The sequence below is a fragment of the Thunnus thynnus genome, chromosome 13 (assembly GCF_963924715.1).
Source record: "Thunnus thynnus chromosome 13, fThuThy2.1, whole genome shotgun sequence".
Taxonomy (NCBI): domain Eukaryota; kingdom Metazoa; phylum Chordata; class Actinopteri; order Scombriformes; family Scombridae; genus Thunnus; species Thunnus thynnus.
Window position 1 is genome coordinate 10099895 of NC_089529.1, and position 26205 is coordinate 10126099.

The window sequence follows — 26205 nt, forward strand, 5'->3', positions numbered from 1 at the left end:
CTTTGTGCACTCGAACACTAGTCACAGTTATTTAGGACAGAGACAGACAAGACAAAGAACACACACACACACAAAGTATTTCATGTCAGTCACAGGAATGTGGCAGAGTGTGACCCAGCTCCTTCTGTAAATAATTTAACCTCAAAGTTATTTTTCTTTGCTCTAACATTAACATGAGTGCCGGTGCACTATAGGAACAGACTGAACAAAACAGGACAAGGGCTTGCTGCCAAGACTGCAATTATCTGCCACCCCTCAACCTTGTCCCACAGCCTCCCTGCTCCAGGCCGCGCACTGCTGCAGTATCTCCACAGGAGTAACTCCCTGAACCCACCGACAGGCTTCAGTCAACCTCGCCAGCTATCATGTCATTAATTAACGAGCAGAGCATATTCTGCAGCATGAATTATTTGTCAGACTTACACTTTGTCAGTGGCGGCCACTGATGGGGCCTTGCGAGCAGTGAGGATCACGATGATGAAGACTGCGATGAGAAAGAGAGCGAGGACCGCGCCCATCACAGCTCCGGCCACGGCAATAGAGTTTGACCTCTCCGCCTGAGACTGGTCTGAGAGTGGAGAGAGACTTTTAGAACAAACACATTACAGTCAACACAAACAACAGAGATGTGTCACAATTTGAAGTCAGTGAGTGTTACAACTGAAGTTTGTTCATTTTGTAGCTGCTTTTTGAGAGGTTGTGTGCATTTCTGAGATTTTAAACCTGCAACATGTTAAGAGTTTTGTTAACTGGAGCACATGTTGTTCTGAAGAGTACAAGCTGCTCTGAGTGTTATCAAGTGTCCTCTCTCCTCAAACTGGTTACTCTGGAGAGGACTGGTGAGGAGGTCCTAACAAGGTTTGAAATGTCCAAAGAAAAAACTATGAACTTTGCTATTATTGTAATCATTTACATATCTGTTGGTTACACATTGAATAGCAACAGACAAGTAAACTACCACTTCATAACACTAACATCACACTAACTAGATATTCTTATATAATACAAATATAAATGTTATATCATATACAGTATATATATATATATATATACATACACTGTATATGATATGATATGATATGATATATGAAGCTATCATGTATAGCTTCATATTTAACGGACAGCATTAAGACTGATGAGTTGAATCAACACTTCCAACAGTGTCGACAAAAAGCTGTGATCTTCACCAAACTTGTGCTTCTCCCACGGTTGCAGTGTTTGTTTTTTATGTCCAGGACGATAATATGTATGTTCAGATATAAATAATATATATGAAAGGATAGAGTGGCTGCAGTTTAACTGAGTTCAAGTGGAGGTCCTGCATCTCCAAACTCTATTACTTACTAAACATCCATGTTACATCTTCACCTCCGTCCCTCCATCCCTCCATCTTTATATTGTCCTTTCTTTGTCTTTTGTGTCTGTGGAGTTCAAGATGCTGCTGTAATGTCTGCTGAATTAGCTCAGTTAGACCATATGCTTTCATACGCTCCATGCTGTCCACTGAGGGGATTAGGATTAATTGTGATTAAGATGCATTAAACCCACAGAACAGCAAGCTTTGGCCAATCAGCAGTAATGTGTAAAACTGTGATTGTGTGGCACTGAAGGAACTGGAGGACAAAAGGTGACAGGATAGGAAAAAACAAAGTAAAGTGGTCAATTCCAGTTGATTTAGCTGTTGAGGTGGGGGGAAAAAATCAATAATGTGCTGAGATGAGAATCCTAAATAACAGTTCAATTGTGATGCAGATTGGACAAGCTGAGACTTTTTGAGCTCGCTCCTGAAAGCGATACAGCCACTTCTTCCTCCTTTTTTCCCCTCCCCCTCTACTCCCTTCGTGTCCTCTAACAGTTAATAGCCGTTCGATTACCTTTGATGGCTGCTGAACTATGACAAGAGCCTCTTGAGTTGATCAAAACACCTTTAAAAATGCAGTTCATCAAGCTGCCTGCTCTAATGTCTGATGACAGACATTCACAATGTGACAAGGAATAAAAAAAAGCTTTAAACCCAAAATGCATGGAGCATCATGAGGTTTAAAGTATGACTTAATATGTTCATTAAATAAAATTTAGACTACTGAATGGACATCTTATTGTGAATGGAAGTATCAGCTTGGGAAAATGTGTTATTATCAATAAATCATGCACAGTGTTTCTTTCATGCTTTTAGAAGTCATTTAGCTAAAAATAAGATTTGGGACAATTATATGCATAAATATTTTATGCATGTTGTGTTTTGACTCATTTCTCCTGTTTAAACATTTCTTTGCTTCAAATATCATCCATCCTGGAGGGGCTTGTTTTAGCGGTAGTTCAACCGTCCCTGCTGGGATCTGGCTCCGGTGCAAGGATCTTTCTTTCTCTTGCATGTCTCTCCTACTTCAGCACTTTATCCGACACACATCATCGCTGCAAAGCCAAGAAAAGTGCATCAGCCAGGTCAGCATAGCAGACGGGCTTGTCATGAATTAAACACAACACACTCGGGTGACCTGAAGAGAAGAAGTGAGGGAGCGAGGGATGACAAGACAACAACCCCCGCCCCCCCTCTCATCCTAAAACCTCAACAGCAGGGTCAAGGGTCACGCTGTTGACCAGACAACAGGCAGCAGATGCTCACTGCATGTGTGTGTGTGTGTGTGTGTGTGTTTAACAGATCGGGTGAGGAAGAGCAGTAGGTGGTCTGTGATTTATCTCTCAGACATCTATTTCAATATTTTCAGCTCACTGATGGTGACAATTTGATCCCACCTAAAGTGGGGAGTCAATATCAAAGTCTCTCTCTCACACAGGCGTCAGCTCTGCATCCCGCTGCCTGAGATATTTGCTCGCTCCTTTGTGTGTTGTGAAAAGTATCCTTGGAAACTGTTGTGTCGCAGGCAAAAAGCAGATCCACTGATCTTCTAACACAAGTGTCTTAAACTAATTTAAGCATTGCTGGCTGACATCATCACCGCTGTGGAGCTTCTTCACTTTTCTAAGCTCCACTGTGTATTCTCAGACGGAGCACGCCCCTCTTCAAGGTCGCAGTGACAACAACTGCTGTGACCATGATGTAGAAGACAAGAGAGGTCAAGCTGAAATAAAGACTTTAAACGGAAGTGTGTCTTGAGGACCTCCAAGCTAAACAATGTCAAGGTCACATCAGCGTGATGTGTCCTTACAGCGAGAGGAGCTCGCTGTAGTGCAGCGGGGCGTAATGGGCCGTTTTCAATTCCAGTAGTTAATTCTCTCTCTCTCTCTCTGCTCCGCCTCTCACAGCAGCACAGTTAACCTCTCTGCTCCGCGCACCCCACGGCATCCCTTCTCCCTCCGGTTTCTGTGGCCAGGTAGAGCTTGCAGGAAGACAGCCTCCATCAGCAGCTCCAGATGAGCTTGTTGCCATGGGGACAGTCAATGGGCTGGAGAGTGGGGACTTTGGGCCAGACATAAACACTCAGCGTTTAATTTTACCAGCTGGTAGACAGTGGGAGAAAGACACAAGGGGAGGAGGAGAGGAGAGGAGGAAGGGGGGGGGGATTCACAAAGGAGCTGTAGGGGAGAGCGAGGGCCTTTCTGTCCTGAAACAAAGCAAACTAGGACTGCTGAAGGGGGCACGGAGAGAGCAGAGGAGATGCTGGATCCCCCCCCCTCAACTATAAAAATACCAGTGGAGAGAAAAAGCTTAAGATTCCCGTTTTAACCATAAAACACAAACGACAATAAATTAACAACATAAATCATCCTTGGATACTAGAGATGAAGATAAGGTGAAGTGAGGAAACATGAATTACATCATGTGCGGCGTCCCACATGCGCGTGCTGGATTTGAGGGGGTGGGGGTGGGCTTATGCAGCATTATGCGTTAGGGAGCTAGAGATGATGTCATTTATAGAAGCACAAAGAGGCTGAGACTGAGCAGAGAGCTCCAAAACCTCCAGAGAAAATAACTCACAGGTGCTAAGGTGCTTTATTGAAATAAAGTATTCTCAAAAAGATTGACAAATGAATGCTCCACTGTTCTCACTGACATAAATATCTTTTTTTTTTTTTGCCTCCCCCTTTAAGAAACTTACATTTCTTCTGTATATACAAAAACAAACCACAAGGTGCTTTTCATGACAATGTGAGACTGAAGTGAGCCCCTCAGTCCTTTGAACAGTAGTGATTCTACAGAAACCCAAACCCCTGACACGGAGTCTGATGGTTTACTGTGATACTTGTGAAGTAGAGAAGATTCGACTAGATTCATTCAAGCTTTCGTCTTTTTGCGTGTGTTTTAATGCCTCTAGGTTTGCAAGTATACTGCGTCATTAACTGTCACGGTGACATGGGCAGAAAAGTGAATATGGCACTACGGAGTCCTAACACACAGTACTGTATGTAGTGGAAATCAAAACATAAAAAGGCAACAAATAAATCCCACAGAGCAACAGAACAGGTTCTTACACCAATAAGTAAACAATAATAAGAAAACACTTAAATTTCTTCTTCTAGGTATCTAAGGCACTAGTTGTATTTCTCAACCCGGAGTGAAGGACATTTTCTCAAGGTAAAGATATCGATGACTGACCTCTATACAAAATGTCACAGTACAAAAGAACTCCATTAATCCAGGTGCAGGGATGCAAATTGACGAGTCAAGCAAAAATAGTGTATTGATTAGTGGAACTTCTGTCTTAGTGCATAGAGGCAAACATAAGAAGGGGTTAGGCTGCCGTGCTTCCTGTTCTTCTCTGCATATATGTGAAAGTGACCAGAGAGGCAGAACGAACAGGTGGCAGCAGCACACCTCCCAAAAACATTACTTTTAATTCAACAGCCTACAAACTGCCAACTGTGCACTTCCATTCATGTTAGACAGTCCCATTAAAAGGTCAGTTCACCCGAATTAAAAAGAAATATGTTCTCACTTGAAATATGTTCACACTTTGTCGTATCTAGTGGTACAGATAGTTTTGGACTGATTTGCCTCCACTCCAATAAAAAACAAAACAACAAAAAAACATTTTACAGCAATATCTCTTTACAGAAAGTGTCCTGGTTACTTTTGATAATCCGCACTTTAAATGTTTTTTTTTTTTATTGGAACTATGTTCTACCAGAGAAATACTTCATATGAAAACTTTTGACAGCATGCTTCTGTAATATTTCAATATTTTGAACCTCACACAGTTCCATTCACCTTCATTTGTATTAGAAATCTGAAATCAGAAATCTGAGATGGAAATCTCAAAACCTGGGCACATAAAACTAAAACCTTTGTACATCACTAGAAGTGAGTGAGAAAATATGTTTTTGTAATGTGAAAATTAACATTAAGGTAATTATTGGAATGATGAGTTTCTGTCTACAAAGATAAATTAGTTTTCCTGTACTGCAGCATTTCACAGTTGAAACATCATGGTTTGCAGTATAGGGATCATATTCTCACATTATCAAATCTCACTATGAGAACTGCAGCCTATTCACTGCACAAAATTCACACCTTGACAAATGATTAGTGAGGGTTCATAACAATATAACTAATTCCCATTTTGACAACTGTTACGGTAATATTAAAGTGGCCTAAAGCATCTTTTCATTTCTATTTCAGGCTACAAGACCCTGTATACAACAGTGATACGTTAATAGAAGCTACTAATCAGTTGTTAGCTAGTCTGTAATACTTATGTGAGACACTGTCATCATCATATTTATACATACAAGTTAAACAAATATTTGGCATCTTGAAGCAAATATTGTATAGTGACCAAACTACTAAAGTTGGCATGTATTCACAAACACTAGTGTACATGAAGGAAACTGCTGGATCTCCTCCACGCTATCTGGTAAAGAGGTGCATGTGCCAAAATACTTTATCTTTAAATCCATAATAGTTTTATCCAAGTTTAACTCCTGAACTACTGGGGCTCCTCAGCCCAATGACACTGACTTGTAAAACACATGTTCCTCAGTTCAATCACAGTACTTGGTGCGTCCTGCAACGTTTAAGTGTCTTGACTGATGTGGCTGGTTAACAAATAAATGCAGATTTAATTGTAAATTCACCCTGAAATCCTTGAAAAAATGCACAGAGGGTATTTTTTTTTTTTATAGCTACTCAAAGTATAATTGCGAGTGAAAGATTTAATGATCAGTGCAACAAAATTATTGTCTGTCCCTTCTGGCAAGTATGTGCTGTGCTGTGGATGAAAAAGTGGATGCTTGGATAACCACAGTACATCTATCACAAAAAACCCTGATTTGTCTACGTCCTGTACATTTTATTGTTGTACTGGTAGTAATAATGAATGCTTAATTTGAAAAGAACTGATTAGAGCTTGAAGTTGTGTATATGGATAACCGACAATAAGCCTATTAATGCGTCAGATTGTAATTGTGACACAGTCACGTTGTCTAGTTTCTACAGATTACTTGAGTAGTGAAATTAGACCATCGGTGGTTATTTGTGGTGGAGTGTAATGCCTGCAGTTTTGAATGATTTCTTTGTGTAACATAATACTAGGAGGCCAGCGTATGGTGGCTGCCATACTGTAGCCTGCTTTAAACAATGCCCCTGCTGACAGCACTCTTGAATTTCCAAGAGCCCTGGTTTGGTGCCAGAGTGCAAATTTTCTCAAACACATCCATTATCATTGTGTAGAAAAACACAGGAGACTGTATGTGGCTAACTGAAGAGGACAACTAACCAGAAACACAAAGTTAAATAGAAGTAATAATATTCGGACCTTTTTAAACTTGCACTGGATGACATGATTTTGTAGCAAATGTGCATATCACATCTTCACTATATGTCAGTGAATATGTGATATGCACAGTGAACTGAGCCTCATTCATGCAGGCCTCCCTGCTCGCCCTCCCTCCTCCCGTCCCTCCCCCCGTCCCTCCCTCCTGGGATAACACAAGCAGAGAACGTACAGTAGATATGCTCTTAAGGTTCCCACTCTAGGCCATCATTTTTCAAGGACACTGCTCAGACATCAGTGGTCAAGTCCTCAAACTCCCAAGTCTCCCATCATTGTAATTTACATAAACTGTAGACATTTTAGTGAAAAACAAATGGTCTAATAATGTGGTCGTCCATTAAAGTTTCGCATACGGCAGTGCAATTCATTTTATGACCATGAATCAGTGTGGAGAGGTCATCAATCACGGAGGGATCCTGATTTCTCAGGGAGACAAATCCTTTTTTTTTAAATTAGCCTTTACGCCTTTGCTGTCTTACTGAGTTTGGGGAAAAGGACCTGTGACCATCTGAATTGCATGGATTCATTTTAATTCCATTCTTGAATATCAGCCAACACTATTCAGTGGTCACAGGCCTTTTAAAACAAATCAGTGTAATCAGTATCAACATATACAATTGAGCATCACATAGCCAAAGAAGGCTGATTTTGTATAAATAAACAATGACTTTCCTCTAAGACAACCACATGATCTTTAAGCCCCCAGGGCTTCTTTAACTGACAAAAATTAGTAATTCTAAATAAATTGGCAGTCCATGTAGTAAGGCAGAGACAGCGCATACATCATGACCTTTAGTTAGTCTCTACACACACAAACTCGTAACACGCCCACTTCTGCAGGCGTGTAGAAGTTGACTGTCAAAGTGGCCGTGCAGTCCACAGTCGCTCCATATCGAGAACAGACACATATCTCAAGTGTCAACCAGGGCGCTTGAACAAAACGAGGGAACTACAGAACTGAGATTAGTAGAAGTGTGCGTACAGAAGAGAAATAATGTGTTCCTAAATTTAATAAATGAAACCCTTGAATTTCCGTCGTGTTTCTGCTCCTGCGGGACCAGGTAGCTCGTCAAACGTACCACTCCCTACGAGAGATGACCGAGCCGTCTGTGTGAGAGACGTAATCGCCCTCGGGCCCGCTATCGTAGCAGTCGTCTGACATGTAGGGGGAGCCATTTTCCAGTGGCTTGGGTGAATGAGGGTATCTGGCACATCTGGCCTGCCGTGGACTAGAATACTGTGTGTGTTCGTGGTGGTGATTCTGCTGATTGATGTGGTGACTGCTCTCCCTCATTGCCCTAGTGTAGCCGTTAGAGGGATATTCCTCTCCGTTATAGTTGCTATGGTGACGACGGTCACGCTCTTGTTTGAGCTCCCGGTCGCCCCACTCCTCTCGGTCGTGGTCTTGATGGTAGGAGCTGCCGCGACCTTTGGTTGGGTGGAGCTCGTGATGCGCGGGGGCTTTCTGGAGGTCATTGGGGCCCAGGTACTGCTTGGTGTAGTAGTTCCCGTGGAAGGTCTGCTGTTTCCGGAGGTAACACACACCAACCAGACACAGCAGCAGAAGCAGGAACAAGGCCCCGCCCACGGCCCCACCCACTATGGAACCCAGATTACTCTCAGGTAGGGCTTCAAGGGTGGGGGAGCTGAGAAGGACATGGCGCTTATCATCCACTAAGGTGGAGGAGGCAGAACCAGTTAGGACAGGAGCAGTAATGGTGGAAGGCATGGTGGGAGGATCTAATGGAGGGAAGGAGGGTGAGAGGGGAGCAGAGGGTGGAAGGGAGAGATGAACAGACAGAAAAGCAGAGAATGTCAATGCCAACTACATCAGCATTTTACTAAGTAGGGACAGGCTGACAAAAACATCAACTAAACTACTGCACATACTAAACTACAGAGTACTGTACATGCTCACAGCAGCCTCAGGTTTGCAAAGTCAATTGTGAGTGCATTACTAAACAATAAGTGAGTTAAACATCAACATTTTAGGATTAGGTATAAAGGGCTGACATAGTAGATATATTAGATGATGGCAGAATGAGAGGGTTTGTCACAAGGGGTCTAAACAGTGCTTCCATTAAAATAAAGAGCACCATATTTCACCACTTTCCTGGCAAGGTTCTCAAACTGTCGTTATAACATTGTAGTTTCTCATTTTTCTCCCAAGATGAAAGCCATGTGACAGTAATTACAGATCTGAAATGTCCCCTTTGAATTTTACACACACAAAAATACATTTTAAAATCAATTTTTTTGTATTCTTTTACTTTGGTCAAAGCAGGCTGTTATTTGTTCAATAATTTAACAAATAACATCTAAATATAAATACAATCTTTTAAAAAAAAAGGTAAAGGTAAAAGTCTTTGCAAACCTTTTATGGACTACTCTTCTGCATTTGTGATTCTTGCTAACAAAATCTTAGTAAAGTACAGTTTCAGGTACTGATTTTACTGTCACTTTTCTTAATTTAAGATCAATACACATAAGAAAGAGCAAACCAAAAGGTTACTGAACAGAGCATATTGTACACAGGCGATAAAACTACAACTAGAGTGAATGGATTTGGGTGCAACTACAACAGGAAAGTAAGATGGAGGATATAACACAAATCATTCTTGAATTGAAATTCTGCCAGAGTACTTTGCACCTGGATATCTAATCATGAACACTTTCAAGTACTTAAATCAACAGAGTCACTTGTAACCAAGGTGACATATGCCAATGTGTCTATAAAGACCTGAACACACAGGTAAAGTTTCCTTTCAAACTTGTCACAATTGCTCAACCAGGTCTTGTCACCAGGTCGCTAACAGCTCTCAGAAGCTGTGTGTTGGCTGTTGACTTCTCCAGTAGTCTCATGACTTTGCAGTTGAAGGCTCGTTTTCCTGAGGCTGCAAACAGCTCTCAGCTGGCTTTGTTGGGGAAGTCACTTGGTTACGGGTACACAACACTAGTTTCTTGATCATTTCCAACTGGTATTTTAGTTTAGAAGAGGTTTCCCTTGGTGGCATGTCTTATTTTAGATTACTGGCTCAGACGCTGACTTTGCCTCAGAATTAGTTTTATGTTAATTCAGTTTAATAAAGTGTTTTTTTACACAAGGTGTGTAATAAATGTCTTGCTTTGTTGACAGAGAAGCTTCTGGCTGTGTAACTATCTCCATTAAACACTGATTTCTACAACTGCCAAAGTAAATAGTCCAAATTTAAATCACAGAACTAACTGTTGGGGACTGAAACCCCATATCCAAGAGTTTCTCAATCTTGTGGTCAGGATCCTCAGTGGGGTCTTTATATGCTGATGGAGTCAACGGATATAAGACTGACATATTGATATGGGTTTGTCATATTTGTACAAATAAAAAAGAAAATGGATTAAAATATATCAGCATCAGTCATCTGGTGAATCAAAACTCCGTAATACCATTCAGCACAACAGTTGTAATTACATTAATACTGCCTTTGGGTAACTTGTTGCAGTTTTTTTGTTGTTGACTCAAAGAGAAGTTGATTCAACTACACTGACATTTTGTATTTTTTAGGCTGAACACAGCCTATAGCCTGAAAAGTATTTGCAAATGTTGAAAAATAATGTCAAGTCATAGTATTTTTTATTACATTTATTGAGCACTTATGAGACTTACTGAGGTGACTCATTGATAGGACACATAATGATATCAGGTTTTGTGACTAGAGTAAGTTTGAGGATGCCAATTTTAATAACCGGATTATTTTGTACTATATGCTTAAATTGCATGAGAATATGTTTTAACGCCCTATTTTGAAAGTATAATTATGCATTGCCACTATTTCACTATGTCACTATTAGAACACCAACCTTAAAATGAACTGGATCAGGGGTGATGCCCACAAAACAGAAAAGCCAAAAGCCATGATCAGAAGGAACTAAAGTAATGGAAAGCATCTGAGTCTAAAGGCTATAATAGTGCTGCAAAATTGCTCTGCCACTTTAACCTCCGTGCCAGGCCAGATGTGAGGAAAATATTCACATCTGAGAGAAGAGAAACATGAACCCCAAGGTTTGTAATCTCTAAGTATATGAATTGTACAACTTCATGCAGAGGCAGCGAACACACCCACAGCAAAGCACACACACACACACACACACACACAGCGGAAGGTACGCTAACATGTGTAAGCTTGCGCACAACTGTACAGATCCTCTCAAAGGAAAATGAAATATGGATGATAAATAATAAATAGGAGTTGAAAAGAACTAGTTAATGTTTTATAAATCTGGGACATCATCTACAGTCAGGCTGCAGGCTTTTGCCTCTTACTGCATGACACATGCAGAAGTAAAAGAAAGAGGAGAAGCGAGAGAGACGTAAAAGAAAATCACATCATAATCAGAACTTCATTCAGGAAGACAGTTTCCATAGAGAAGACAGATTTGGCGAAAACAGAGGAACATGCTCATCATATACAACAGAGGGACATGACATACTTTAATGCCAAGCTAAGAGAGGACACAGCAGAGGCAGTGCACTGTGGTCTGAAGAGCCCTTAAACATTTGCAGATGTGTTTGGCCCAGGAACTCCCTCTTCAGAACATCTGGAGACCTAATGTTAATCAAGGCTAATCGACATGCAATAAAACTAGATCTAAAAGGTCAAATATTATCAGTGTCAAAACACAGAACCGTTCACTTAAAACATAGACAGACCCTGAGATTGAAAAGAACTGAAGAGAAAAATGGGTGACTGCTTGATAGACTGTCAGTACGTACAGAACGGGCAAGAGTGATACAGTGTCACATTTCAGCTTGAAGGACAATGTCACAGGCAGCGATACCCTCTATGACGTGCGTGCATGCACAATGCTTCCTAAGGGAAGAGAAGGCAATAGGAGTCAGCTGTGTTCTGGTGTGTATACTCCGCTCACCTTGTATGAGAATGCGCACATCCCGACTGCGGAGGTTGATGTCATTGGCAACCTCACACCTGTAAACTCCAGAGTCATTCCGCTGGAGGGGACGCAGGAAGAGCAAAGTGCTGTTCATCATTTCCACTCCTTGTGGCATTTCACTGTCCAATCTGGGAACCCAAGAGACAAAAACTTTTAGACAAACCCACAGCTAAATGCAGATGATGTAAACATGAACATTTGGAGGAAGGTTTTTTTTCTGAATGTTTAAAAAACGACGTGAAGGTTTTGTGTGAGTAAATATTTGAAAGTAAAGCAAAGCAAACATCACTCTTCAGTTGCTAATCTTCTCTTCAGCTTTCAGCAGCCTGTAAAAACTTTGCAGTGCCTGATTTGTGAAATTGACCACACTACAGCTCTTTAATGCCAGAACTGTGCTTCAATTTTTTTTTTCCACGTGAACACACAACAGAAGATGCTGTCTGTTGCGTGTGTGCTGCTCAGGACGGACTGACCGTGCTGACTTGTGCATTGAAATCACACTGACGCTCTACATTACTTTTAAATTAAAATCCCTGCAGGGTAAATGCGCATTTTTGATGTACTGAACAGACTCTCCTCAAGCTACAATGAAGTGTTTTGGGACAGAGCCTTAACTGAAGGGAAGACAGTTAATCTTACTTAAATACTCTTGGGAACAAATCACCATTGCCGTTTCAGCTTTTGGCCTGTTTGTTTTGTCAGTTTTAACTCATGAGAGAAACGTCTTACACACACAGTTATACAGATAAACACACCTGATCCATCTGAAGTGATGAGCTGGCGGATTTGCGTTGGCTTTGCACGTCATTTGAACGTTTTCCCGGCCCACATACCAGTCTCCATCATACCCCACGACTGAAATATCAGGAGCAACTACAGAGAGAGAAGAAGAAAGAAAAAAAATCAAATTACAACCTTAGAAAACAGTCTTCAATTGCACTGAACGACTCTGTTTAACAGCTTTCTAGTATAACAAGGTCATAATCTCACATGGAAACTACGCTTTATATAAGCATACATGTAAGATGACCGTTTGCCTAGCTTGTGTGCAGCATTATATGGAGACCAAGGTCGGTTACAGCCTAGAGAAATGAGCCAGTGTCCTCAAAATATGCACTTAGGTGTTTTGTAATCTATAAAATAAAAAGATAATACAACGTACGGGGCACGTTCATGATTGCATGTTATGATGGTTTGCATAATTTCAAAAGCAGATCATCAACATTATTCCCCTTCTGTGGGCCCAATATTCTTCATTGCCAAGTAACTATCACATGGTTTTTAACAGCCGTCTACAACTCCTCTGTTAGTTGGCATTTGTTTTACAGACACCTACTTATATTACAGAGTTCAGGGTATTGTCCTGTAGCAAAATGTTTGTTATACTTATTGCAGGAAACTGTCAGTTTTGTTTCATCACTGTGCCATACACTGAATGAGCATAAAAATACTTTGTAATTGCCAGCTGTCACAAAACGCTAAGTAGAACCAAAATTAAATGCAAAGAAACAAGATTTTTCAAGGAGGTCATTTTACCTCTTTTCACCGGTCTACTTGCAGATGGTATGCAGAGACCCATTTGTGCCCCACAAAGTACGAATATATGCTCTAACATCTATGGGGACTCAGACAGAACATTTTCCCTTCTGACAGTTTAGGGGCAAATACAAAAATGTACTGACATAGAAAAACCTAAAGAAATAAAAACTTTGTAAAAAAAAAAAATAAGGAAAACACCAAGGACAGCCTTTCTTAAACCATAATTAATACCTGTAATGATTTCATCTGTCTTCTAAAATGAATTGTTGTTGAAATGCTTCAAATAAATCAAATGTCAACACTGACAAGGCCAAGCATCATCAACTGACTGCTTTTGGAAATTAAATAACATAACAGAAACCCACACTGCACATTGAGCTGGTAGGGGATCCTGAAGTCATTCTGCAGAGCCGGGTGGCGGACAACACAGGTAAGTGTGTGGCCCTGGACGTGGCGTGTGGGCTGCCAGAGGTAGCGCACTTGTGTGCTTGTGGTGCCGTTGACGTCATCAAATAGTTGCACTTCTGACTGGCCGAAAAGGTTGGATTCCCAGGACACCTCAGCGGGAGGCCGGGCCCGCTCAGCAATACAGGTGGCCACCACAGTTTCATTGCCACCATCAATCAGGGCAGTTGACCCTGCAGATACGTAGACCTTCGGCTCCACTTTGATTCAGAGAGCAGAGCAAAGATAAGAAAGGAGAAAGAAAAGAGTTGCCACATTATAATGTTAAACTGTAAGTTTATTTCACTGAGTTAATTACAGTGTTTGAAAGTCTCAAATACATTTCAGTTTATCAATACCAGTTTTGCATTCTCTCTACTTATGTCATTCCACTCCCAGTCCAACCCATTATTAGCAGCTCTAGCCAGCCCTGTGATCTGTTCTGTGAAAATGGATTGAGAGAAAACACACACACACACACACACACACACACACACACACACACACACACGCACACACACACACACTGTGTTCGTGTGCCAGCACTGACAACCTGTGATCCAAATGAAAAGGGTAATCCTTCAGCAAAATTCAAAACACAGGATTAGAAACTGCTATTGCTCCAAAATTGAGCAGACTAATACTTGACGATAGCAAAAGCCCTGATGACTTGAAAGTGTACAGTGTGTTCATGCAGAGGGTGGACACAATATAAAGAACACCTGAGCAGTACAATCTAATCCAAGCTTCAGAAGGGCATACTTTCAAAGCCACCACACCGAGGAGGTCAAGCTATACTTCAAACACATTAGAGACTCGGAGCTGGACAACAATCCATTATTACTGTTTATTGACTTTCGATTGTAACGTTATCATGATGATATGATACGGTGTTATCCTTGAACAAAATGAGTAAATCCATAAAGGTTGCAATGAAAAACCATCAAAATGAGTTATTGAAGTGTTTGTTTTACATGTGTTGATGTAACGCAAACCAGTGGAACAACAGTACCGGAAATTGCACTGAATATCAAGTTGCTAATTTTGTGAGAGACTTGGTAAACATTTGTTGTTATCTTGATATATCATTATCAAAAAAAATATTCATATTAATGCCGTGATATTGATTTTAACCACATTATCGAGCCCTCTTTTATTCAGCAAACACCCAACAATCTGGCAGCTAATAACAACCACTATCTGATCCAGACTTGCTGGAATCCTTTTACAATAATAAAATGGATTGTGTTGACAGCTTGACGTTAGGGTTGCAACTTATGATTATTTCTATTAATAGTTAACCATTTGGTCTATGAATAGTGAAAAATCCCCATAACAATTCGCTTGTTTTGTCCTACCAACAATCTGAAACCCAAAAATATTCAATTTACTATCATAGAAAACAAAAAAATCCAGAAAATACTCACATTTGACATAAATTTTGATAAATATTCATATTTTTGGCACATTTCTGACAATCATCTAATCAATTAATTGGTAATTGTTTCAGCTGACATTACCTACGGGAACCCACAGCACAACGAAACACGTGTTGACGTAAACATACATACTTACCGAGTACAGTGACGGTAGTGGAGGCTTGAGTGTTTCCCAGTGGAAATGTAGCAACCTTACAGGTATATATCCCGACGTCAGAAAAGCCCACATTCTCCAGGACGATGGTGGCATCGTGAGAGGAGGGTGAACGAAAATATAAGCGATTGCTAAACTCCGGCGGGATGGAAATGCCGAACTGTGGGTTGTAGACAGCCACGGTGACGGAGCCTGAAGGCAGACGGCGCTCCCAGGAACTCTGAGTGAGAGTAAGGTTTGTGCCCACCTCCACCCTGCACTCCAGTGTCATATTCTTCCCCAACACAGCGCTCACCCTCTGGGGCACGACCACCTGACTGCCCCACATACCTGCAAAGGAGACACAGAAACAATCATACTCATGAGCCACCAGGTTTGGATAATTTACCATCATTAATCAAAACTCTTGGAATAAAAAGCACTTACACTGCCCCTTTGATTGTTAAAACATCCTATATTATACATATTATGTCCACTTTTTTGAGGCGTAATCTTTTGTTTTGGTGTAATTGTTATTTCAAAAGAATTCGCTTGTGAATGTTAACAGCGTTACTCATCTTGAGACCTTTGAGAAATTGAAAATCTAGATAATTGATAGTCTTTTTGTTAAATATTGAGCAGTAGAGTAGCAATTTTATTCTGGAAAATGGAAAAGGTTATGAAAATTAAACCATTATTTCCAAGTAAATAAAATTCAGTTCATGCTGATATTAGAGCTGAAAAAATTAGTCAATTAATTGATTAGTCAATCACCAGAAAATTATGTGCAAACATTTTTATAATCAAGTCATTGTTTTGGTTGTTTAATCAAGCAAAAAATAGGAGGAACCTGAGTGAAATAGAAATTATAAACACTGCTTGGTTCAGGCTTCTCAAATGTGCACCTATTTGTTGTGTCTTCAACAATAAAGAAAAGCTCCTCAAATGTGAAGATTTGCTGCTTTTCTTTTGTTTCACTGAACAGACTAAATCTCAAGATGTTACTTTGGGCTCTCAGAACTTGTATTGGCCATTTTCATAGACTCAGTGATTAATTGAGTAATAAAAAAATAATTGAAAGATTTACTGATAACAAACATTGTTAGTTACAGCCGTGTTGATATGGCAGACAATGTTGCTGTCTGACAAGACGTATATTGCTTTATGCTACTCACTACACAGAGATTATGCAGAATATTACATTTCCAATTAATACTGTCAGATGGGATTATCAGAATGGACGAGTCGTCAATCTAATACTGGGTGACAAATTAAGAATACCATGAGAGCATCAGGGAGTAAAGAATATTTCTGGTGTTACCTCTGACCTAAATTGTTGAAAACAATTTCATATCTGTACAAGTTCAGTACCATGTGACATCTGTGGGGATCAGACTAGAATCAGAGCTTGATACCACCACAGCAGGCGCTCAGCTTTTCAACAAATAATACACAGCTGACTGTGTGACGGAGTATTCAATTGATGAATTTGTTTCATCTCTAAAGCTTTCCTCCTCCTGACCCGAATTCAGGAGTTAAAAGCAGGCTGTGTGTACGTCCTTTGTCCAAATATAACTAACCCATGCTCTGTCTGTCACCTGCACTTGTCAGAAATGTGGCACCTTTCAAAAGCGGAGAGCTCAACATCTTATTGAGGAAAGTCAAAGAGATATGAAGAGAGAACAGGCCAGGCAGGAAAAAAAAAAAAAAAAAAGAGTGGATGAGATATGCTAACACAAAGATGACATCATCGCTGAGAGAAGAAAAAGAAGGCTGAGAGTGAGAAAAAGGCGAACGCAAAGTCATGTATGAAACGCAAATGAGAGGAAACGTATCACCAGGATCCTGGTAAACAAACAAAAAAGAATTATATTACAATTTCATAAAAGAAATTATAACACTGCTAGACTGCCAAAGCCTTCAACCAGATCACTAATTGCAACAAGCTGCGAGCAGGAAGACATCATCATAAATCAAAACCTGCTGTGCTGCTTGGCAACTGACTCCAAATATTGTATTGTTGTTTTGCCAACAACAGCTCTGATTCCGGCCAAAAGTCCATGTCCTCAAATATTAGTACTGTAGAAAGAAATTTCCCTCCCTTCAAGTATGAAGTACAAATGTCTTTTATTCTTTTTTTAGTTTTTATTCCATTTGAATAAAGGCTGAATTTATGAAAACACAGTACTTATTTGACATTATTGTGCTTCAGGTTTGCACTGTTATAAGGTTAAAAGGTTAATTACAATTTTAGTTAATAAATGCTTCTGGATAATTACTAAAAATCTGTGTGACAGCTAGACCAATTATAGCAATGATAATTGTATCTGATTTGAGAATAAATATTGTGTTTTTTAATCCACTTGAGAAATTTAATGATTGACACTTCTAACCTTTTAACACTTTTTGTAAGTTGGCCCAGTTTAGGCTGTAAATAAAGATCTAAAGAATAAACCAAATGTTTAATTGTTCATATTAAATCATGATAACTTTTTTCAACATGTTTTTTGCAGAGTAGGATCATGAGTCATCGTCTTGCTCATACAGACACAGGACAGGCAGATGTTCAGCTGTGGAAGCACAGTTTCTGAATGTATAGAAATAACAACTTGACAAAAAAAAACAAAACAAAAAAAACTCCACTCACTGCTAAATCCACTACAGTACACTCAGTTCATCTACAATGCAGGAGAAATTGCTATACAGATACAAACAAATGAAAACTTGTTTAATACAAAGACACTGAGGAGAAAAACTGGATGCTGATTACTTGTGGAATCCTACATCATTAAATATGAATTCAACAATCTAGGTTAAAAAACAAAAAAAACATTGTAAATTCTATAACATCTGATTCTGCTGGCCAGCAGTATTCAGACTCTTACATTCTTTAAAGGCTTTGTTCACACAAATTACATTTTAATGTCAAGTATTACTGGGAGTTCATCACTGCTGTTAGATTGCTTGCAGAGTTGTGGCAGCTGCCATCAAGGACACATTGTGGTGGCTTTTAACCAACAGATGATCAGTTCAGGACTCAGTGGTGTAGTAAAAATCCTAGACAGATATGACGGGTGGTTTGAATGAGCCACCAGTCGCCCAGCTGTGATAAAAGATATGGAAGCTTACCTTCCTGGAGAATACCCCCATATCCAATGAATTACACTACACACACTTCACAACTTCCTCCGAGGAGGAGTGAAGCTGTTCTGAACGTAGCCCCAAGCTAATGTTTGCATTTGGTTCAGTTGCTGAAGTTAATTAGTAAGTCACCCAAACAGAGAATCCTCCATACAAGGGACTCAGTCAGGTGATCAAGTACAAAGGCGGAGAGCTGACAACACATTTAAATAAACTGTTGCTTAATTGCACATTGACAGTTAATGTCAACACAAATGCACCCATTAAAAATGTGTATATATAACATTTTTGTGGAAACGCATAGTGAGATATTCATTATTTCCAAATGAATGCATAATATTTGTCCTTCTACTTAACGTTACATCGTACAAAACGTACAAAAACGTAAGTGGTTTCTATAAAAATGGAAAACTGCCACACCTGAATGCAGATGGCCACTACTGTACCATAAACTGTAATTGAGCCTCTTCCTCGGTAGAAAACTGATCTTACGACCTGCTGTATTTGTCAGGGACAACGATATGGCTCGATAGTAAGAATACCAGCATGGTAAGAGGAGAGAAAGCAGTATTTCTCCTGCACTGAATATGTAATGGAAGAGGTATAGCGACTGTATTAAATTTTTATTGGTGACATGACGACAACCTTACATAAGCGTGCCCTCGTTTTCTCCTACTCGGAATAAAGAAGTGATGAAAATAAGGGCAAAGTCTATCTGATCTTATATGCAGCCTATCTTGACATAGCAATAAGCCTTTCTTCTCTCTTCTTCTTGTGCTTTCAGAGACAAAGAAAATAAACTGCTTCAAGTTCTTGCAATCCTTGTATCCTCAAAGAGAGCAGCTACTGTAGGCACTTTCAGTTTGGTTTGCAAATGCAACACAATGTGTCTCATTCACACACAGAAGAAAACAGATTATAGATACCCTGGCATCAAGGACACATTGCACCCTGGGGACACTCTGCTGCTCGTTCTCACTTTAGTCAATATTACCTTCACTTGCACCACTTATGTGGCAGCAAGTGTATTAATATGTGTGTCTTGCCAGAGGGCAGCATGTCTCGTTAAAAGTGGAAATCAGAACATAAATGGTGATGGTGTTAGGATGGAAGTGGCAGAGCCAGCTGTGCAGAGTGAGACAAAAAACAACTGAATGGTCGCCTGACAGTCTGGTCTTATCCGATTCTCTTTAATTCAACTTTTTGCACTTAAATGATGCACATACACATTTTTACAATGGCTTGATTCTCTCAAGCTGTCCATCAATGGTGCATCTCATTAGGACCTGTTTGTTTGAGTTCTGTTGCGAGAAAAACTCTCAGCTAACTTGTCATTGTATTCATTATAAGTATGTGCACACATAATGATACAATGTGTTGGAGCACTACTGGCGCTGCCTGTGGAGAAATGTTTTGCTGAATGGGTATATTTTATTTGTGTCTCATAATCTACAGCACAAAGACTCTCTTGTACAGGGGGTGATGCGATACGCATTTATAGCCGACTGCAGAGGGCAGTAATGCACAAGTGTAGAAACCTTAATCGTGTCTACTACATGAAAAGGGCCAGATCAGCTATATGATGTCTCTTAGTGATACACAATTTCACAAATCATTTAAAAAGCTAGAAGCTAAAGGCCGTTCTTACCAATCCCTATGAAAAACGACTGCAAATAGATGCTAATGTTGCTCCATGTCTGAATAGATGTGTGAGCAAGCAACCGTTTGCTAACCGGCTAACCATAACAACGTTACGCCTCCATCTGTGTGAACACAGGATGCGTTCAGGCACAGTATTGAGTGCAGGTAACTAGTGTTTTGGCAGCTCTCAGAGCCAAATACACAAATCACTATAGTTACATGAGTGAGAAAATAGATTTGCAGTGTAAAAATACACTTTGGGTCGCAGTAACAAGAATATAGAGCGATGAAACCTGAGCTGTTACATGGCCTGTGTTAACAGCTGGATTGATTAAAATAGGAACATATCTGTTCCGTCAAACACGTGTGAGATGGACAACTGAAAAACACAGCTGAAACGTTTTCTGTGTAGACAGTGTTAGAAGCTGGAGATATGGTGTGGCTTTGTATCTGTATTGTCAGCTCGTTTTGGTGTTTTCCTGCCTCTTAGTGGCCAGAAATGTGATTAATGAAGTACTAATGAAACAAGAATGTGTTTGGTTGAGAAACAGTGTTTGTTCCCCTTTAAGGACTGGACATTATGAGGTGAGAGGGTGTGTGCATCTATTTTGCATTCTACAAAGGCACAAGGTCAAACCCCTTATTGAAATGTACAGCAGACTTAAACTGAAGCTGGACAAATGGGCACCTGTCTCTGCTCCTTAACCTGAACTCTGAAGGAAGTAAACAGTCTGTTTAGGGACTGACTTAAGGATCAGGGTGTTAACATGACAGATCACGCAGAACATTACATTTTGCTGCACGATTCATAATCTGGCTTCTGTCTCAAGTCAAGTCTTTAACAAGAGAGCTTCAGATGCTTCTCTGGGTTCAGTCTAGTGCTACAACTAATGATTATTTTCATTCTTGATTAATAAAGAAAATAACTGGCAGATTAATTGATTCATTGTTTTTAAGTCTGCAACAATTAGCCAACAATTTTAATAAACTACTAATTATTGAGTTATTTTTGAGGAAAAATACCCAATTTCTTTGGTTCCAGCTTCTTAAATGTTAATATTTTCTGGTTTCTTTAGTTTTATATGATAGTAAACTGATTATCTTCAGGTTGTGGACTGTTGGTTTGGACAAAACGAGACATTTTAGGTTGCTTCTTGGGCTTTGGGAAACAGTGACAGACATTTTTCACCATTTTAGATCAAACAACTAAGTAATCTGAAGATTAATTGTTAGTTGCAGACCTAATCATTTTGTTTGTTTTTATTTAATATTTTTGGTTGTATTTTATGCCTTTATTATAGCGACAGTGACGACAGTCAAGAAGAAATGAAGGAGAGAGAGATGGGGTGGTGATATACAACAAAGGTCTGCTGTCAGAATCGAACCACAGACATTATGGTTATGTGGCATGTGTCTTAACCAGTAGGCTACCAGGGTGCACCAGACCTGATCACTTTGTCTATAAAATATCATAAAACTATGAAAAATACTTATCATTTCTTAGAGCCCATAGTGACTTCTTGAAATGTCTTGTCTGATCAAACATCCAAAGAATCCAAAAAACTAAAATCATTATTTGATAATCAAAATAGTTGCAGATTTATTTTCTATCAATCAACTAATTGATTAATTGACTAGTTGTTGCAGCTCTAGTTCAGTCCTAGTACAGTGGCCCAGAGCTCCTCTTCTCTGAACACTGTACAGCTTTGTGAGCACTCGTCTACTTCTGTGAAGAGGCTCAAGTGCAAGACGGCCTCTCCAACATGAAATAGTGCTATCGTGTATAAGTAAGTATCATGGTATTTGCAATATAGTCAGTCAAGCGTGCTCTTCTTACCTTCAGATATGGTAAGATAAACAGTGTGGAACTGAAATATTATGGTCATTGGTTCAATCATTGGTCAGCAAGGCTACACCTAGCTGCAAAGACAGGACAGTAAACTATTGATTGACCCTACCAGAGCACAGCAGAGGTTTAGTTCAGGGAGTCTTTAGCCTGGTTTCATGCACATGTCACACTTGATAAAAGCTTTTTATTATCAAACACGTTTCTTAATTATTAATCCCAATTATTGACGTCTCACTTTGTTCTTTTCTGTAGACGGGAAGGGAGTTTGTCTAGAAAAGCTGCCTGTGAGCAACACATCTTATCACATATTGCAATATTCAGCCATGCACGTTCACTGGTTCATTTTAAACACATAATGTGCTAACTTGAGAATAGATATGAAGACAGTTTCCATACAGAGTTGGAGATAAACTGTAATATCCTTGCTTTTTCAGTTTTGAGTTTTTAATACAGTGGCACTTCAGCACTGGGAACAAAGTTGCCATGTTTTAGGGTGGAGTTAGTAAATTGCCCACCCCTTAATTAAACCATAATGAGTTCAGGCTCCACTGCAGGCACATGGTAGCTGACCCTCATCCTGACCTGGGAGGCTCTGGTATTCAGCATTATCTTGTCTGACAACAGAAATCCAAGTTTCTCAAACAGTTTTGCAAAAGCAGCTGGCGTGGCACATTCAGCACCATGTTACATTAATAGAAAATGTTTCTGGAGCTAATATGGCTGCCACTGAATCTGCAGTGACCCGAGTGTATATACAGCTGGATATCCCTGCCTCTGCTCCTCGCCGGTTTCTATGGAGGGTTTCTATGGCAGCCTCGGGTCGCACCATCACCCGCGGTGGTGGCGGCGGCGGCGCTGGCTGGCTGGCTGGCAACCACTCCGAGGCATTGAAGTCAACTTGTAACCAAGTTTCCTTTGGTGTTTTAAATGACACCTGCTCAACTTGCCAAGAACTTGCTACTTCAAATAACCCCCACTTTAAAGCCCGCCGTGGTAGCTAGTTGTGCTGAGACAGTCGGCTCCATCACAAAACTTCTGTGTAACGGTTGTGGAGCGGATAAAAAAAAACTACCATACAAAATATTCCCGACTCACCTGTAATATTGCACAAAAAAAGGTGAAGTAACGCGACCTTGCCGTGCTGTCCGAGGTAACTCCGATGAGAAGACGGTAACATTTTCACAAACAATGCAATCTCTTGCAACAGGACACAAAAGCGTAGGCTGCATGCCACTTTGACGGTATGTGCTGAACAGAAGAAGCTCCTCAGCAACAACTCCGGACTGCTTTTGGACTGTACCATCTACACAGCACAGAGCGGGGACACCGCGAGCTCACCTGATAATGGAAGTAAACGGTCATCTGTCGAGGTTTTACAGCAACACCCCCCCTTAGGAATGATCCATTGCTATACACATTACGTCACCTCTGTTGATAACCCCACATAATTGATTTATCAAATCACTTTATTCTTTGCTGTCTCTGCCCGCTACTCACTGAAATAAATCTATATGTTGGGTTTTTTTTTTTTTTTACTTCTGCCAAAAAGTGTATACATTCATACACTTTCATGTGTTTTCTCTCCCCTCTGTGTCAGTTGGCAGGATTGTTTAAAGTCCCCCCCTGCTCAAAAATGTGTTTTTCTTCTTGTTCCTTCAGTTGGATATTTGAGCTTCACTGTACAGTGTATGTGCATAGTTTAACACTAGAAGGCTGTTTTCACATTCATCTGCTGAAAGTGGAAAGTTTCTCTGAGTTGATTGAAAATCCAATTTTGAGGGTCAAGCCAAGGAGCATCACAAATTGTGACATCACAACTAGGTTGGAGCCAATCCTGGTCCAATATTCAAATATGCAATTGAGATTTGGAAACTTGAAGCTTCCAGTGCACATACACTGAGAATGGACTTTACGGTGATGTATGAGACATCTTGTGTCCAACAGTTAAACTTCAGAAATGAAATATTTTTGTATATTTATAGATTCTGTAATCTTAAATGAGGGAGAAGGATAGATGTCACTTAATTGACCCTTTTTTTGTGGAAAAACCATATCAGACACAATTATTATTCAAAGTAGTGTATTTTATATACATCTTACATCATGGCTGGAGAGGATCTTTAAATTGTTGAACAGATTTCAGTCAAATTTGATGGAAAGTTCATTAAGGCCAATTAATCAGGAAGAGGAAGAAGAAGATACATGTTTGGTGCAGTTGGGGCCCACCATATATATACACTTAGCATTTAACATTTTATCTCAAAACTCTTGAACCTTGAAGTATAGAGACTACTTTTTTTCTTGATTGTTTGGTCCAACCATGGACTGTCATATTGGCCACGCCAGTTTCCACCTCCACCTTTTCCACCATTTTGTATTTGCAGCATTTTTTTTCCTTGTCCACTTGTAGGCTACAAATTTAATCTAATGTTCTAAAATTAGGTACATAACTCAATTTGACTGAACCTGTTAAAAGGTAAGTGGTTTATTTTTTGGCATTCCACAAGCCTATTACTTTTATGATATGACCAGGCCAAATTCTTGTAAGCATGCACATTTGACAAAAATTGCTATAATGCCTTGATTGAAGGCATCATTCAACTGCAATATTTAGATAAAATGTGCAGTCACTCACTCTGAACAATCCTTCAAATGTTGATGGTGTACCAGCATAGGAGATTCTAAATTCCTGTTTGGACAACAATTAAAGATCAGAACATTTTCTGTTCTGTAAATGACTTCATTGTATGTCATGAAGAGGGTGATAACAGACAGAAAAGAAAACAGAACAACTCAACAATACATCAATACAACTACAAAACTATAAAATACAATCATACAGAGCATTTATATTAAAACAGGGGGTGCTGAGTCACAGCAGTGTAGGAGTCTCAGTTGATTGTTGACTCATTCTCCTGCTTGTCCATCTTTCTCCTCCTCAAACTGAAGAAGTGGCGGATTCTTTTTCAACGCTGAGCGCCTCTTTTTTGTCTCTAGGATCTTCTCCTCAGAAACATCCTCTTCTAGCAGCATTTTGATGGCTTTTATTGCAACAAGGGTCTTTTCCTCCTGCTCCTCCCACAATACAACCACAGCACAATCAAATACAATAATACAGAACATTTATATTAAAACAAGGGGTGCTGAGTCACTGCAGTGTAGGAGTCTTAGTTGATTGTTGACTCATTCTCCTGCTTGTTCTTCTTTCTCCTCCTCAAACCGAAGAAGTGGCGGATTCTTTTCCACACTGAGCGCCTCTTTTTTTTCTTTGGGACCTTCTCCTCAGAAACTTCTTCTTCTTCTACCAGCATTTCAACGGCTATTACAGCAACAATGCTGTTATCCTCCTGCTTCTTCAGCTTCTCCCTGAGCTGGGCATTTTCTGCCTGGAGGGCCTGACTTGCCTCTTTCTCAGCCTGGAGCTGAGTGGCAAGCTCAAGGTTGGTGGAGGTCTGTTGCTCAAGTCTTGTTTTCAGGTTCTCTGACTGCTGCTCCATGGTTTGATGGAGGGCCTCCTGCTCAGCCCTCAGCTCATTGAGCATCTCCTGGTCTTCGCTCACCCTTTCAGCATGAGAATTCCTCTCTGTCTCAAGTACATCCTGATGGATGTTTCTCTCCTGCTGCAGCTGATCACTGAGCTTTAGATTCCTGGCCTTTTCACCCAGGATCTCATTGCTCAGGCGCACCACCTCTTTCCACAGAAACTTGTTCTCTTTGGTTTCTGCCTCCAGCCTGGCGGAGAGCTCAGTAACTTTTTGCTCCTTGCAGACAATGTGTTGCTCTGCAGAAAGGAGGTGAGCTTTCAGCACCTCGACCTGTATCCAAAGAGCCTCGTTTTTTATCTTGCAGTCGATGAGCTGCCTGGCCTCCATTTCGGGGTCCAGGACTGATGGATTCACTTTATCAGACATGTTCCTGTCGTTCTCTGTCAGTGATGAACACTTTTGTCTCTTTCTAACCGGTTAAAAGGTGTGAAATGAACTGATTCTGCCTGAACTGATATTCCAGTATATAAATACTCGCTGATATCATAATAAACAGAGAACTATGATATCATAGTCATCACTGTGACCCCCGAGAATCATTAAAGTCTGAAAAGAGACACAGCTACAGTAACGTTACCATGGTGGATACTTCTATTCTTGGACCATTGCTCTTTTTAATTTTCATGAATTATCTGCCAAATGTTTCTGACTCAGTATTGCCAACACAGTGCAGATGACACAAATGTCATAATTTCACATCAGTAGTATCAATAAACTACAGACGCATTTGTTTATTTTCTAAAATTTTATTTCAGTTCTCATGGTAACTAAGTTTTTTCATATTTGTTGTTAATTCAAGCATTCATTC

At 40.1% G+C, this 26205-nt stretch overlaps 1 protein-coding gene across 2 annotated transcripts in view; it reads right to left on the minus strand.

Annotated features, from left to right (window-relative positions):
- Positions 1-23170, minus strand: part of nectin3b (nectin cell adhesion molecule 3b) — a 28765-nt gene extending 5595 nt beyond the window's left edge. The window contains exons 1-6 of one of the 2 annotated variants that reach the window (XM_067607733.1): positions 22948-23170; positions 15225-15572; positions 13571-13870; positions 12422-12539; positions 11643-11794; positions 424-568 (exon numbers count right to left, since the gene is read on the minus strand). In XM_067607733.1, coding sequence (XP_067463834.1) covers positions 424-568; positions 11643-11794; positions 12422-12539; positions 13571-13870; positions 15225-15572; positions 22948-23155 — 1271 coding nt within the window. In that variant the 5' untranslated portion in view covers positions 23156-23170. Of the gene's footprint in view, positions 1-423; positions 569-3936; positions 8475-11642; positions 11795-12421; positions 12540-13570; positions 13871-15224; positions 15573-22947 lie in introns of those variants that run through there. The other variant, XM_067607731.1, reaches the window with a different exon arrangement.
- Positions 23171-26205: the final 3035 nt, after the last annotated feature.